Genomic DNA, 17013 nt, shown 5'->3' with positions numbered 1-17013 from the left:
TCTGGGGGACCGCAGTGGGAGAGAAGACATCAGACACGACGCAGTCTGTGCAGTGCTGGGTGGCATGTGGGGTATGACAGCATGTGAACACTCATTAAGTATTTTACACACACTGAATCCGTGAGGTATGAACACCATCTCCTTTTAACAGATGAGGAAGCAAGAAAGGGTAATAAGCAACTTCCCCAGAGTCTCATGGCTGGTAGATGACAACGTCTGGATAAAGCCCAGAGCTGACCGACTCCTGAGTCTATATTCATCAGTATGGCACACTGCGTTTTTAAAACCTTAGCTGTTTTTCATTTCTTTTTACCCAAATATATGTTTTTTGAATCACACAGATAACCCATAAAGGGTTACTCTGCCTCTAAACATCAATACTTAATTATACATCTTCTAGTTTTTAAAAACAAGATACTTTCACCTGGTTTGCCCTAGACCTTCTCTTGAACAGCCACAGTCCCTTCAAATGTTCCTCACAGGAAATTGATTTTAGTTTTCTCACTGTCCTAGTCTCACTCCACTGAATGAACTTATTTGTCCACGTCTCTAAGTGCAGCACTGAAAATGGAACACAATGTTTGCCCTGTAAGCTGACAGAGAAGAGGGGTTATCATCCCACTTCACTCGAAACAACAATCGTCCAATAAATGAAGCCTTTTGTTGACAGCCACAAAGCTTTGATGACTCATATTTAGCTGAAATTAAGTCTTGATAACCTAGTCACATGCACTGCTAAGCCATTCCTTGCTTATCCTACACGTATTTAATAGTGACTCTAGTAATCAGTAAGAAGAATGAAAAATAAGTACATTAGAAACATAAATGAGATAGTTAGGAGACATACTCCAGAACAAGCTCTTTTCAAGCATTTCTACAGCAATCCTGGGGAACCAATCACTATATATCTGTTCTCATCATTAACAGCATCTAGCTCTTCTACAAGGCAAGATTATATTTCACATTAGGTAGAGAATCTGCTAGGTTTTTAGTCTATATATAAAATACATATACATTTGTTATTATTAAGGGCAAGTGTGTGTTAATTTCCCAGTTGTGTCCAACTCTTTGTGACCCCATGGACTATAGCCTGCCAGGCTCCTCTGTCTATGGGATTCTCCAGGCAAGAATACTGGCGTGGGTTGCTATTTTTTTGCTCCAGGGGATCTTCTAGACCCAGGGACCAGGTCTCCTGCATTGCAGGCAGATTCTCTACCAACTGAGCCAGCAGAGGAGTTACATACAGTTTATTGCCAGAACCAGGATACTCTGGGAGTGAGAGAGGGGACACTATTAATAACCGCACAGAAAACTACGTAAACTGTAAAACATGTAAACTGGCCATAACATGGGGACATGGCTACCCTAGGCATACTGGATGTGACTATATAAAAGACCTGCTTTAAACTAAGGACACGTTTGAAATTTTTTCCAAACAAAGAGTGATCAAGAAAAATCACAGCATACCCATTATTGACTATTTAGCATGCTATCTTTAACAGATGCTTTAGGCATCAAAGCAGTACTTAGGGCTTGCACAGGCTTCCCGTGTGGCTCAGCTGGTAAAGAAACCACTTGCAATGCGAGAGATCTGGGTTTGATCCTGGGTTGGGAAGATCCCCTGAAGAAGGGAAAGGCTACCCACTCCAGTGTTCTGGCCTGGAGAAGTCCATGGGGTCACAAAGAGTCGGACACGACTGAGTGACTTACACTTCACTTTCAGGGCTTACATAGGTCTCCCTACACCTCAGCTCCTTTGACTCTATTTCCCATACTAGCTCCCTCTTACTCACACCAAAAGAAAGACTATACAATTCTAAACTAGGTATTTTCCATACACAGAGATTTTCAGGAATGCAATTTTCATGGCAGGGAAAGGAAGGGAATCTAAGCTCAGAAGATTAAGTGTCTGTCCACAGTCTCATGGAGAGTAACTGACAGGGCCGGAACTGGAAGCTGCTTGAGTTTTCTTACCACTCAAAGGACTGAATTCAAGGCTGGTTCTGCTATTAAATGTGTAGTAGCGTCTTAAGATACTACCGGTCTCTACCTAATTTCAGAACTCTGGATATAAAAGCAGGCCTGTTTCCAATATGGCTTATGAAGACAAAAGGAAGAACTAAAAGATCTGTCTGAAACAAAGGTAAGTAAGATAAAGAACAAAAAGTACTTAGGGGCATAAACACAAGAAAGTGTCAAAGTTTCTTACTTTAAAGACATGACGTCATCCAAGAACAGAGTGTTGCTCCTCCAAAGAACACCTCCAGAGGGTGTTCAAATAACATTCAGAGACTGAGAAGATGAGAAGTGATGTATCAGAAGTGAGATGAAAAAAGTACGGTGTAAGGGTAGAAGTGATCAACTCTGTCAAGTCACGTCGAAGGTCAACCGAGAAGGGCTGCTAGTTGACTCTTAGATTTTAGAATATGGATACGGTGCTTGTGCTTAGCCCGCCACGCTCCTCTGTCCATGGGATTCTCCAGGCAAGAATACTGGAGCGGGTTGCCATTTCCTTCTCCAGGGGATCTTCCCCACCCAGGGATCAAATTTGTGTCTCTTACATCTTCTCCACTGCAGGCAGATTCTTTACCACCAAGCCACCAGGGAAGCCCATGAATGTGGTGGATTGTTGTTGTTGTTTTTAAAAAAGGCTACAAATTCTTTACTGCAAATCCCACCTGGAGGTGGAGTCTACTGCAAGCCACATTTGGCACACATGATGCAAGCACAGGTTTGCAAAGTGTTTGTGCAGTGGGGCTTCCCTCTCTTTTGCTACTAGGAACTCTGTCACCATAATGTGAATGAACACAATGGAGATGAAACACACATGGCCACTGCCCTGGCTGATAGTAAGCCAACCCCAGACACACAAGTAAGACCATTCTAGCCAGGAAGACCAGCCAGGTCAGCCACAACAAGAACTGTCTAGAACTGCCCCCACAGAATTAAAAACAAATAAAATGGTTTTGTTCTAAGTCACTAAACTTTGGGGTGGTCTGTTAACAAGCAAAAACTCAGTGATAAAGAAGAGGATACTGGTGGTAGATAAGAGCTATTTCAGTGGAGTAGTGGGCGTGGATATCCGATTAGAGTTGGACTATGAATGAATGGGCAGAAAGAAAGGAAGGCAAGGCCTGTGGCTGACACCAGCTGAGCTACAAGGGCTTCCCTTTCAAACAAGGCCAGTTCCTCAACCAGGAAACACCAAGCACTCTTGTGCCGTTTGAGAGGCAATCCCTGCCCTCTTCCAAAGCCTCTATAAATAGGTACGGTGGCAGAGCGGCAAAATTCCTCTACTGAGGCACTTGGTGCATCCAGCTACGGCCAACTCAAGCATACCTCCTCAAAGATGCAAAGGACGAACGGATGAGAGAACTACACACTCCGCTACTTTACTGCCAATAGGTTCCAGCAGCAAATTGTACCTGATATTTACATACGCATGCACACACACACTCCTCTGATGACAGGTGTAAATATCAGGTACAATTTGCTTACAGGGCACCTAGCCAGCTCTTAACAAGCCTTGGCAAGCTCATCATTTCTTATTTTCCAGATAAATTCTCTATTTGAAAAAGAGCTCTAGTTACATTTAAAAGCACTTGGAAAATAAATTCAAACAAGTTTCATAAAATGTCAAAAATTCATAAATAACTTACTTGGCAATCCTCAGCTTCCCAACTTCACCTCTTCCAGGGGCTTTAGCCCATTGCTGCGACAAATATTTAGGAACCTAAAGCAAAACAAAACACTATTAAACTAGATTTTGGATGCAAACAAGCTAACAAGTCCTTTTAAGCATAAACTGAGATACAGCTTCTACTTCAGTTTCTGTCTGTCATAAGTGACCACTAAATAGCAAGCTCTGATTATATGTTTTGCACTAAAGAGATACTAAGATATATAAGAAATGATTTTAGCTCTCAAAGTGTTTAACACCAGTTGAGTTGGTGACACAAAACTAAAACTGGTCATATAGCTGAACAATAATGAAGTGCTAATTTACGTCCCCAAGCAAGTCTAATAAAAGTTCAGAGGTGAGAAAAGCTACCAGAAAAGGCTTCTTGGAGAATAACACTGACACATTATGTAGAGACACTAATGAGTTTAAGATGATTTGAAAAGTCATGTTTTATGATGTATAAGATAACTAATATGATGAAAGATCTGCTGAAATAAAAGAAATTATTCAATGTAACAACTAGCACTTATATAACACTACTTTTCTGACACTGTGATATGCACTTTTCAAACATTTATACCTCACATCTATATGAGGTAGGCACTGTTCATTATCCCCACTGCACAGACTATGCATCTGGAGCACCCAGGGATTATAAAATTTAGCCAAGGGTATAAAATTGGCAAATGAGGACCCAGGATTCAAATCCAGGCACTCTAGTTCCAATGCCTATGCTTTTAACCAATACACTATATTGTGTGCACAACCAGATATATGCAATCAAAATCTCAAAAGGTTAAGAGCATAAAACTACCATGGGCCATCTGTTATTTCTTCTAAGACATAGTTGGAACTCGGGAATCAGTACATACGTTTAAGGTGACCCTATCCTGGAGGACTAAGATGCTACACATGAAGTATGAAGCGCAATGCCTCACACAAACCAAGGGCTGAGTGTCAGGTGTCATTTTTATTTTCCACAGTAAGTCTGGAATCATAACATGAATGTATAACAGAGTCAAAGAGAGCTTCCAAAGCTGGAAAGGAAAAAATTCTAACAAAGTTTCATTTACAAGAAGAACCATATGACTATTAGTTGAACTGCAGTGCTTTGAATCAAGTAAAAATTTAAGAAAAGAAGACCCTAATGGTATTTGTTCATTACTTACACTAAAACAAATTGAACAACTACTGTGTCAAAAATATGCCAGAAGTCTGGAAAAGACGCAGGGGAAGGGAGCCCACAGTGCCAGGTACCATGCTGTACATTTTGCACCCACAATCCCATTTAATCCTCCCAACCACCCCACAAAAACTGCTACCACTCTCCTCTTTCTGTAGATAAGAAAACCGAGGCTCAGAGGATTGAAATAACATGGTTAGCTAGTATCAGTCAAAGACTCCAGACTGGTCAAATGCTCTCTTTGTACACCATCCTCTAAAGGAAAAGGAGTTTTGAAGGTTCCGTATCTTAAAGTTTCAACTATACTGTGCTCCACTATTCATGCAAGCTTACAGAATTTGGCAAATTTCTTATGATAACTGTACCTACCTATTAGGTCTGCTTTGATTACAGATGAGAAGAAAACCCACTCAGGCATACAGAAGATTTATTGGCAAAAGTAACTAAATATTCCACAAGTAGTATTAAGGTTAAGTAGTGTTAAGGGCTCAAATACCATCACCAGGACTGTCACTATCTCTCAGCTCTTCTCCTCACCACACTGACTTACTTCTGTGACAGCCTTCCCCCGTATGTAGCACAACAGCTGAAGCCACTCCTGAAGAAGAGTTCTTCCCCAAATCCCCAGCAAAATCGTTTTTCTCTTGTGGCTCTGACCAGGTCACGGGTCCTTCGTCTGGCCTGTTACTGAACCAGAGATGAGAGCCCTGCACTGCCAGCCTGAGCCAGTGACACCTTTGGGGAGGGAGCGTCAACAGCCTTCGGATCACCAGAATGAAGAGGGGGAGCAGCGGTGCCCACAAAGGAAACTCAAGGTGCTGTCACGGTGAGTCAAAGAGGCAAAGGTCAACAGTACCTGTCAGAACTAAATGCAAGATGTGAAACTGATCTGGGCAAACGCTGTTACATCAAATAAAACCCTGAATCCTCAGACTATGTAAATTATTACCTCATGGCCGCAATCTTGAAATCCTGCCTAACACATCCCGTTAGCCTTTGCTTCTGGCTTTGTCTGATTTTTAGCCCAAGGGAATCTTCTTATCAATTACTCTGACACAGAGAGGAAATGGAGTCCTACAGATAGCAGCCTGCTCTAACAATCAATCGCGAGCTACGCTTCCCAATAAAGTCCCTAGAGGAAAGATGGTGTCTTTTCTACATCATATTCCAAGTATCTGATTCAAATACTGTTAAGACGTTCTCACTGACAAGAACATTAGCCTTTCCATAAAGTGTATTTCAAGGAACTGTTCTGACCACCGTCTCCTAACTCTCTGGCCCTCTCCTAGGTACTTCAGCTCCAACAGTTCTTCCATCCTTCACATCACTGACTCTGTCCCCATCTGCTCATGTCCTCCCTTCTCTCTTTGATGGAACTACATTTCACAGCCCGTCATTATAATCATTCTCTTGTCCCTAACTCCCACCATCATACTGGCCTGGCAGAACCTAACCCTGATTAAAGCCAAGTGATACTAGTAATATTGCTTATCTTATTAACTAATATATGTATTGTTTTATTTGATTGTGTTATTCCTCCTCCACACTTGCACCTGAGCATCTGAAGAAAAACAACCATGCTAAATGGTCTCCCCTGAAATTCTTGGCGACTAACATCAAGTAAGCTCTTCAAGATGCTGGGCAATCTAACTCCCTCTCCCTGGTCAGCTGTCACCTGCAGCAGGAAAATCACTGCAGACGGGCCACACGTCTGCGTCACTCCTCAACCCTGTGATACCTCTTGCTCCCTCTGCCCTCCAAGATGATAACCCAACTTCCTCTTCCACTGAACCATCAGAAGAAAGCTTCTAGGTCTACCGCTTAGCCACAGGGGAGCCTTCTACTCCGCTCTCTCTCTTCACAGATGAACTGTGGCCACTCCCTCCACATGCACACTGAATGTTTGCCTACAGTCTAACCTAGAACATCGTTCCTTCCATGCTACCCTTTCTCCCCTCCACTCCCTTCTTTATACTCCCAACAGAATAACAATGATGATGTGTGTGTTAGTAGCTCAGTCATGTCCAACAACTCTTTGCGACCCCAAGTCCACCAGACTACTCTGTCCATGGAATTCTCCAGGCAAGAATATTGGAGAGGGCTGCCATTTCCTTCTCCAGGGGATCTTCCTGACCCAGGGGCTCGAACCCAGGTCTCCCACACTGCAGGCAAACTCTTTACCATCTGAGCCACCAGTGAAGCCCAAAGTGAAAGTGTTAGTTGCTCAGTAGTGTCCAACTCTTTGCAATCCCATGGACTATATGCAGCTTTCCAAGCTTCCCTGATCATGGACTTCTCCAAGAAAGAACACTTGGGTGGGGAGCCATTCCCGTCTCCTGGAAAATCTTCCTGACCCAGGGATCGAACCTAAGCCTCCTGCATTGCAGGCAGATTCTTTACTGTCTGAGCCACCAGGGGACAGAGAGCTTACCAAAAGTGGCAGAAGACCCTAAGATGGCCCTCAATGATCCCCACCCGCTGATACTTGCACCCTTGTGCAACACCCTGACTGCATCTGCCCAACTAAGCCACGCCAGCACACTCCTGAACCACAGAAACTATGGTATCAAAAGTGTGCGCTATTTTATGCTACTAAGCCTGGGCTGATATGTTATACAGCAATAGGTAACAAACACATTAAGTGACAGGCTCTCTTTTAAATGTTTAAAATATATTAACCATTTAATTCTCACACAATCCGTTTATTTTTTCCTTTTTATAACTGAGGAAACTGAGGCACAGGGAAGTGACAAATGGACCTGTGGTCACACCCCTGGGAAGGGCAGGCTCCTTAATCCTTCCCGCCCCCTGCCCCGTGTCTCTGCCTCTCTCCACCGCAAGGCTCTGAGTGAGCGGTCTCTGCTGGCTGACTACAGCTCCTCCTCTGCCGCTGTCTTCTGCTCTAGACAGGCTCTCACCTCCACCACTCCACTGACACCGCTGCCCATGGTTACAAAAGCTCTCCGCAATGTCAAGCCAACGTTCAGTCCTCATCTTGCAGACCTATCAGAAATATCTGAGAATCTATTGTCTCCCCCTTCTTCAAACGCTTTCTTCACTTGGCATCCGGTCACCACAGTGTCTCTTGATTTTCCTCCCACTTCTCCAGACTCTCCTTTTTGGGCCTCCACACATCTAGAGTCTCATCTTCCTGACCTTTTAACCTGAGAGGGTGCTGATTTCCATCCTCAAGCCTCTCCTCTTCAAAGTCATCCCAAGACTTTAAATACCATCTTTGTAACTACAACTCCCAAATTTACAGCTCTCTCCTCAAGTCCCAAATTATACCAACACTCCATCTGAATATTCAGGAGACATTTCAAACTCAAAATCTCCACTCAAGAACTGATTCTTACTCATGAACCTATTCCCCCTGCAACCTTCCATAACGTGGTAAAAGTCAACTCCATCCTTCCAGGTACTCAGTCTGAAACCTGGACTTACCCTGAATAGCTCCTTTTTCTCACATTCTGACACAGCCTGTCAGCAATACCTTCAAATTATGTCCGACTCCACGTCCTTCTCACCAACTCCAGGGCGACCATCCTAACCCAAACCCCCATCAGCTCTTGTACGATTATTGTCCATGTCCACTTTAGTCTCAACACGGCAGCCAAAGTGACCATATTAAAAGAGAAGTCAGATGAAATTGTTCTGCTCAAAGCCTTTCAGTTAATTTAACAGACATCTACATAGTGCTTACTATGTGCCAGATACTTTTCTAAGCACTTTAAAACTTTACCTCACTTGATCCTCATAACAACTTTATTACCATCCCATTTCACAGAGAAGCAAGTAAGGCACCAAAAAGTTATCATTCGTCCAAAGTCGCACAATTACTAGTGGTGAAGCCAGGATTCTAACCGAGGCAGTCCGGCTCCACCATCACCATCCATGCCTCCTCTCTATGGCTACTAGCCTCCCATGGGATTCACTGTAAAAATTCTGTAACGTCTCAGATGATTCAGTCCACTGAGATCCATGGCCTCACCTCCTACTGCTTTCACTCACTTGACTCTAACCACACAGATCCATCAACATTCCCAGCACCATCCCCTCTGAGGGCCTTTGATTTGCTGTTACTTCTGTCTGGAATGTGCTTCCCCCAAATATGTGAAGGACATTCCTGCTCTGCTCAAGGCCCAGCTTATCAGTGAGGCCCCTCCCCACCCTATTAAAACAGCATCCTCAGCTACTTTCTGCACTCTTCACCCTGATTTATTTCTCTTCAGAGCACTCAGCACTTGCTATACACTTCTGTTTATCATTCACTCTCCCTCCATTAGAATGTAACCTGCACGAGGCAGCTGTTCGTCTGCTCTGCTTGCTGCCACATCCCTAACATGAAGAACAGACTAGCACACGGTAGCAAGTTATTATTTTAATGACTGGATCCTGTTAACAAAACATTAGCTACAGTTAATGTAATGACAATGATGGCGTTATCAGAATAAACCCCCACTATGGAATTTAATAAATCTCATTGCATTCTCAAAGGGAAACCTTATTCCAGAGATCTACATTAAAATCAGGGGGAGGGAGAAGGGGAAAACACCAAGAGTAGAGTAAACATTTTCCAACCTGCCACTGACCCCTTATTGCTGGTTCCCTGCCATGCTGCTAAGGTAAAGAGAAGACAAGAATGTTTCAGAGCTCCTGCTGAGACCACAGTCCTTCAATACATAACCAGGTCAGAGACTCTGTGGTCAAACTGCCTGAGACCACAATTTAGGCCGTCAAACAAGACAACAGTTCTAAATGAAGTAACTATATATTATAAAATAAAACTAAGAATCATATTCAGTACAGTAATTGAATCTAATACAAGCAACTGGCCAACTTAAACAAAAGATTATGTGCCTGAAGTTAACTGATAAAAACAAGTCTGGAACTCATACTGCATTGTCATCATTATTAAAATAAAACTGAAAGTTCCTAAGGTAAGCCTACTAGCTTATTTAATTCAAAAGGTTGCCAAAATACTATACCCTTGTAATGAAAACTAGAAGAATACAATGATGATAGTATGTCAATCATATATTTTTATACCAAGAGATTATGGAGATGGGCTTCCCCAAAGTTCTAACTCATTAACTGGGAAGAGGACTTGGCTGGTGGTCTAAGGCTTAGGAGCCCGCCTTGCAAAGCAGGGAACTCTATTCGATCCCTGGTCCAGGAAGACCCCACATGCCCCAGGGCAACTAAGCCAGCGACTGTAGCTCCCAAAGGCCGTCCACCCTGGCGCCCCAGCTCTGCAATAGAAGAAGTCACTGCAATGAGAAGCCTACGCACCACAACTAGAGAAATCCTGCACACAGCAACAAAGACCCAGCACAGCCAAAAATAAACAAATAAATATTTAAAGAAAAAAAAGGAAGGAGAAGGAAAAGGAAAAAATAATGGTATATATGGTTCTGAGGCTCCAAAATTTTTTTGGACAACTGATATTTTTAATTAAAACCTTACATTTTAGCTTTAAATAAAGCTGTATATTTAAGGTGTACAATATGGTTTTATATGCACATGAAACAATTAAGCCAGTCAACCTAATTAACATATTATCTCTTCACATAATTACCTGAATTCTATTCTGAATCAATTTCCCCCAAACACTCTCGTCAACTTGTCACTTGTGAGATAGCTGTGTTGTCTCCACTGTCTCCACATTCATTAAAGAAAGGCAGGTGGAGACAAGAGAACAGGTACAACAGGGGATGTTTTCTCAGATTTCCCAAGACCAGGGAGTGACAGCAAATGCCTCACTTCAGCATCATTTTCTCAGAGAAATTCCCTTGACCTCCAGACTACATTCCTTTGTTATTCACACTCACAAACAGTATTCCTTTCTTCAGTGACCTTATCTATCTGTGTGTAACTGTCTTCATTAGGACCAGTACTGCCCGATGTCTGTCTCAGGGAGCGCCCTACAGACTCTAGTTTACAGAGTACAGACCCTGTCCATTCTTGCTCACAGTAACACACTCAGAGCACAGAACAAATGACTGGTGGTCACTGAAAGCTTGTGGAAGAAATCCATCTGCCCGCCCACTCACTCAAGTAAGGTCAACTGCGTCTTTGAAGCCAAGGGGCCAAGGTGGTATATACAGAGGTTACTCCCCCAAGCTTGTTTGCCAGCTTTGATTCATCAAGTATCTAGTTCCCCAACAACTAGTCTCCAAAGCCATGCTTCTCCCAGAGTAAACAAGCAAATTAAGAGCTCTGTGTGGACACTGACGTGGCAGCCATTTCTTCATTTAGGAACGAAGGCCTGATCCCTCCAGCTGCTGGGAGTGTGGCCACAGACAGCCCGCAGTCCTTAGCTCTCTTCGGAAGTGCTTCCACTGAAGAGTTGACACGATCACGTACTCCTCCTGGGCCAAACCACCCTGTGCCCAATCCTGCCTGAGTCCTTTTCCTTCCACAGGGGATGAGCCCAACGGCACTCTATAACGAACCCCTGCATGCTCATCACCTCAGAACCAGCCTCCCTGGGAATCCAATAGACATCAGGCAGCTTTTCCTCACACGTTCTCCTGAAGGTCAACGTACTGAGCTGACAAGACCCAACGCCATAAAAACAAATTCCCCACCCCCCCACCCCCACTTCTGTTCTCCAGGGAGAAGACTCATTAAAGAGACCCAAGGGATGGGGCAGGGGTGGGGGAAAGGATACTTCCTATTCCTGGCATAAGCTTTGTAGCCAAACAGACCTAAATTTGAATCACTGTTCCATGCTTGGGCAGGATAATTAACCTCCCTAAGCCTCAACTTTACCATCTGAAAAATATAGATAATTAGTACCTACTTCACAGGTTTGCTTTGTAAAATACTTGGCACATTATAAGTTTCTTTTTCTCCTGCAAGGCTTTGGGGTATCACCCATTCCAGTTTCATCTCTCCCTGGTAGATAGCTTTCTCTCTGGCTGCCAATGTCCAACTGCTTATTTGTCTGTGAAAAAAGAAAAGCTAAGCTTGATGGCTTTTGAAGTGTTGAATGAAAGTGAAAGTCGCTCAGTCGTGTCTGACTCTTTTCGACCCCATGGACTATACAGTCCATGGAACTCTCCAGGCCAGAATACGGGAGTGGGTAGGCTTTCCCTTCTCCAGTAGATCTTCCCAACCCAAAACCCAGGTCTCCCGCCTTACGCCTTACAGGCGGATTCTTTACCAGCTGAGCCACAAAGGAAGCCTAAGAATACTGGAGTGGGTAGCCTATCCCCTCTGCAGTGGATCTTCTTGATCCAGGAATCGAACCGGGGTCTCCTACATTGCAGGCAGATTCTTTACCAACTGAGCTACTGAATGGAGGACCCAACATTGACAGAGGATGATGTCCATCCCTTCGGTCCTGATTCTATCCTCCAACAAACATCAATCAAAATGCTCACAGGAGGAAGGCTGATGGGACCTGACACACATCTTTATGCTGGCCAGAAAGCTGTTGAGTGAACCTACCACAATGATTGTCAATACCTCCACTTGTCCATTTCCTCCAAGAAAGATAGTTTTCTTATCATTCAAGTTCTGATAGGATATTCATTACTTACAAAAACCCCACCACTCCTAAAAGCACACTGCGCGTTTCATCTTCTCCTCTTCCCCACCAGGTACCTAACCCTCCAGCCAATCAGAACTAGAGAAGATGACTTTTCCGGAAGTCTAAATGTTGGAAGCCAAACAACAGAACTATGCTAAAATGTTCTTAAATATCACTTTTAGATCATCGTGTGGTACAGGGTGCAACAGTAGCACTGTGACCGGCTGGCAGCCTGACAGTGGCAAAGACTGAGCACCAGGAACCGGGTAACGCCACTACGAGGGGTGAGCTCTCCGACCAGGGAAAAATTGTAGGTTATGTTTTTTTTAGCAGGCAACATCTATTGTAAAGTTAAATCCAGTCATGTCTATTATCTATCAAAACTTATTTAGATCATCGTTCTCTTGTAGATTTAAGGTATTCAGAACTCCAGAAATGGCCTTTGTCTTGCTGCATCTCACTGTTCGCTGACCCCAGGGTGGGCAAGGCACGAGCGGGGAAGCTGGACGAAGATGCGAGGCACTGCAGGGACCGCAGACAGTCTTTATTTGCAGCAGCAACACAGACATGCTTTATTTTCTAATGGCTGACACAGCAGCAGCAACGACTGCCCGACTCAACTAGACTCACCTCGACTACAGGAGCGTTTCAGGTGGTGCTTATATAGACCACACCACGACGCGTGTGCGTAGCGCCACAAATGATCCCAGCTGTAGGGTGTGAGTGGGGTGGGCGAGAGAGCCTGACCACCACCACCTGGCCAATTGCTCCCTCCCTGCAGCATTTCACTGGTCAGAACAGATACAGGTAGTGGACATTCTGGTACACAATCTTCCACTCTATTTGCCTTTTCCTGAACACACTCACCAGCCCTGCTCAGAACTTTTAATTTTTTCCCTAACTAATCAACTCCATGGGCTCTTCTTAAATGTCAGCTTCTGCATGAAGTCTTCCCTGATCCTACCGTATTTTTTTACTGCTTAAAACTCTGAGAGATTTTGTATGTATAACTCTTACTGTATTTATCCTTTTCCTTACTTGTCTAATGATGAAATTAATAATGAACAAATTAATTATGAACAAACATGGCCCATAAACTTGCGATACTCTAGGAACTCACATATTTTGCAACAAATGATCCTCAAAGCTCAGAACTCAAGGCATGATTTATAATAAGAAATATGAACATAGAGCAAAAAGATTTAAAATTGTATGCGGTTCTATTCAAATTCTAATTTGAATTAAAAAATTCTAATTTGAACTATCATTAGTAAGACTTCTTTTTAAAGTGATAAAATGTATTCAAATGGCCATATAAGAGAGAACACTAAAATTTCTTAACTTTGTAGATTTGTAACTTTCTTAGATTTGTAACTTTCTCTTACATCCTCATTTAGTCAGTCACCGCATCCTGATAACTTTTGCTGAAAAAGTTTCCCTAACTCCTGAGACTTCACTATCAAATGTCTAGGATCCTGTGATAATTTTCTAATTTTGACTCTGGTTATCTTCAAGCTTTCTTTCCCCCCCTAAAAGAATCATTTGTACCCCTGCCTTACTCAAAATCCTCCGAGAGTCTCCTCAATTCCTGTAGCCTAGAGTTAAAACACTCCCATTCCACAACGTGACAATATCAGTATCTGGTCCCAATCCGCTACTCTAGGCATGATGTCCTCTTTGTTTTCCAGCCCACACCATGTTACTGTGCATGTTCACTCTGGCATTTCAGAATCACTCTCCATGGTATGGAGATACTTTGGGCCCCCCATCCGAACCTCTGTAAGGCAAACAACATTTATTGAGCATCTACTGTGCTCCAAACACAAACACATCGCCTCAAGCTCTATCCATCTTTTCAAGCTCTTTCCATCTGCAAAGGATATTTCCTCCCTAATAATCTCTCTCCACTGAGCATGCAGGAGGAGAGATACTTGGTTACTCCACCATTTTAAATCACGCTGAAGTCACTGTGATAAGTCAAATCAGCACCAGAGATTAAGGCTAAGGATGAAGAATAAGAGTTCATTCATTCATTCATTCATTCATGCATACCTCACATCATCTGAGCTATTTACCTTATGCCAAACACAGTTCTGGGTGTGACAGGCAAGAAGCCTACTCTTGTGAAATATGACTGTGCGTGTGCTTTGAAGAATGTTAATACAGGTTCAACATGCTAGTGAATAATCATACAGGCAGGAGAAGGGGACGACAGAGGCTGAGATGACTGGGAGGCATCACCAACTAGATGGGCATGAATTTGAGTAAGCTCCGGGAGTCGGTGATGGACAGGGAAGCCTGGCGTGCTGCAGTCCATGGGGTCGCAGAGTCAGACACAACTGAGCGACTGAACTGAACTTAATCATAAGGGAGCTACATCAGAGAGGAAGACTGGAAGGGCCTCTCAGATTTAACTGATAAGAACTCAGACATGTGATAAAAGCGTTCTAAAAATCTAACAGTCTCTACATTTTACTTGAGTTTTCAAGACTGTCATAATCACATTTTGAATATACACATGTCTTATGAAAACTTCCTAAGAAACAACAGTTCCCAATATGAAAGAGTAAGGCATAAATAGTGTACTCACTAAATGAAGAAGTGAAAGTTGCTCAGTCGTGTCCAACTCTTTGCGATCCCTTGGACTATACGGTCCATGGAATTCTCTAGGCCAGAATACTGGAGTAGGTAGCCTTTCCCTTCTCCAGGGGATCTTCCTAACCCTGGGACCGAACCTAGGTCTCCCACATTGCAAGTGGATTCCTTACCAGCTGAGCCACAAGGGAAGCCCAGTAAGTACTTCCTAAGGGTTAATCAAAACGCTGCCTTTACAAAAAAAAAAAATTACTGACAGTCAGTTTCACCTGAGACCCAGTCGAGCTCTAAAAGAACACTCCCGTCCATGGTCTCTCCTTCCCTGAGTTGAGAGCTCTCTCAGCTCTCCTGGGAACTCCATAAGAGTCATCAACCTAAAAGAACACTTTAGGACTGAAGTCGCTTAGTCCTGTCCAACTCTTTGCAACCCCATGGACTGTAACCTATCAGGCTCCTCCGAATGGGATTTTCCAGGCAAGGATACTGGAGTGGGTTGCCATTCCCTTCTCCAGGAGATCTTCCCGACCCAGGGATCAAACCCTGGTCTCCTGCATTGCAGGCTGATGCTTTACCATCTGAGCCACCAGGGTATGCAGAGACCAGTACTACTTTCTGGCTCAAAAAACTACCCAGAAAGCAAACGCTCGACTTTCTTATAGAGATTGATGACTGAAGTCAGTTTCACTAAAAGGAGATGAAGAAATTCTTCAGGGTCTGGTGTAAAATGCTCAAGCTGGGGGGGTCATCAAGACAGGAGCCCAAAAAATCCAGATCATGGGACAAGGAGATCCATTCCAGGCACGTTCAGACTCTTAGTTGGCTGAAACACACTGGGTGTCCCTGAACCAATGTCCTCGTCTGCAAACAAGCCTAACCACCAACCCTGCCTCTCAAGGTAAGTGAAGCTCTAACGAGAGAGCCGTAATGAGCTTTAAAAGGCGCACGAACTGGGACTGTCTCAAGTCGTGTGTGTGCGTGCGTGTGTGTGTGTTAGTTGCTCAGTCGTGTCCGACTCTTTGCAACCCCATAGACTGCAGCCCACCAGGCCCCTCTGTCCATGGGATTCTCCAGGCAAGAACACCGGAATGGGTTGCCATTTCCTTCTCCAAAAGGAACTACAGAAAGAAAGTGAAGTCGCTCAGTCGTGTCCGATCCTTTGCGACCCCATGCACTGTAGCCCACCAGGATCCTCCATCCATGGAATTTCCCAGGCAAGAGTACTGGAGTGGGTTGCCAGTTCCTTCTCCCCTCAAGTCACTTAAAACTACTTTAAAAGGAGCGCAAGCGGGAGCTACGCGAACCTTACCTTGACCAGCCACACTCCGGTGTTCTGCTTGGCGCCAGTCAGGTCGAGTTCTCCGCGCTCGGCCATGGGTCTGTCGCCGGCGGAAACCTGCGGACCCAGAGCAGTGGCCCCGGGAGCTGGGACCGCGAGACGAGGGACCGAAGCACAAGGCGAACACTGGCAGGAGGTTGACTGTGAAGAGCCCGCGGTCCAACTTCCGGGATGCCGGGAGCCCTGGGAAAGACGAACACACGCCGCCGGGAGCGGGGAACTGCGCCTGCGCGCTGGGGCCGTCAGTACGGCGGGCTACTGAGGACAAACTTCATAGGCGCGCAACTTCTTGAGTGGGCGTGGCTATTTCCAGGGGCTGTGTCTGAGTAATTAAAACAGAGGTTGGGATGGGCGCCAACATCAGCAGTAGACACAAAGACCACGTCTGGGTAACAGGAGAAAGTGTCAAAACAGAAAAACGGGGTTTAAAGAGACAAAGGCTGTCCGTGTATGTCCAAACCTGGAGAGAGAAAGATAGCATTTGGAGGACGAGGTAGGAGAAATAAATAAAATGAATTAGCAGAGAGGTCTTTATTGAAAGTCTACCCCGAGCACCTTCAATTAAATGAGTAGGGCGCACCCCTTTAAGACTCCAAAACCCAGAGCCCTTTGTTTTTGTTTGTTTGCTATTGTTTTTAGTTTATTTTTAATTAGAGTATAAGCGCTTTACAATGTTGTGT

At 44.2% G+C, this 17013-nt stretch overlaps 1 protein-coding gene across 1 annotated transcript in view; it reads right to left on the bottom strand.

Moving 5' to 3' along the window:
- Positions 1-16539, bottom strand: part of GTF2F2 (general transcription factor IIF subunit 2) — a 133461-nt gene extending 116922 nt beyond the window's left edge. The window contains exons 1-2 of the mRNA XM_065901924.1: positions 16304-16539; positions 3660-3733 (exon numbers count right to left, since the gene is read on the bottom strand). Of these exons, the coding sequence (XP_065757996.1) occupies positions 3660-3733; positions 16304-16369 (140 nt within the window). The 5' untranslated portion in view covers positions 16370-16539. The remainder of the gene's footprint in view (positions 1-3659; positions 3734-16303) is intronic.
- Between the last annotated feature and the right edge of the window lie 474 nt (positions 16540-17013).

The sequence above is a fragment of the Muntiacus reevesi genome, chromosome 11 (assembly GCF_963930625.1).
Source record: "Muntiacus reevesi chromosome 11, mMunRee1.1, whole genome shotgun sequence".
In the NCBI taxonomy this organism is placed as follows: Eukaryota; Metazoa; Chordata; class Mammalia; order Artiodactyla; family Cervidae; genus Muntiacus; species Muntiacus reevesi.
The sequence above is the reverse complement of the archived record's forward strand: the minus strand, read 5'-3'. Positions and strand labels throughout refer to the sequence as shown.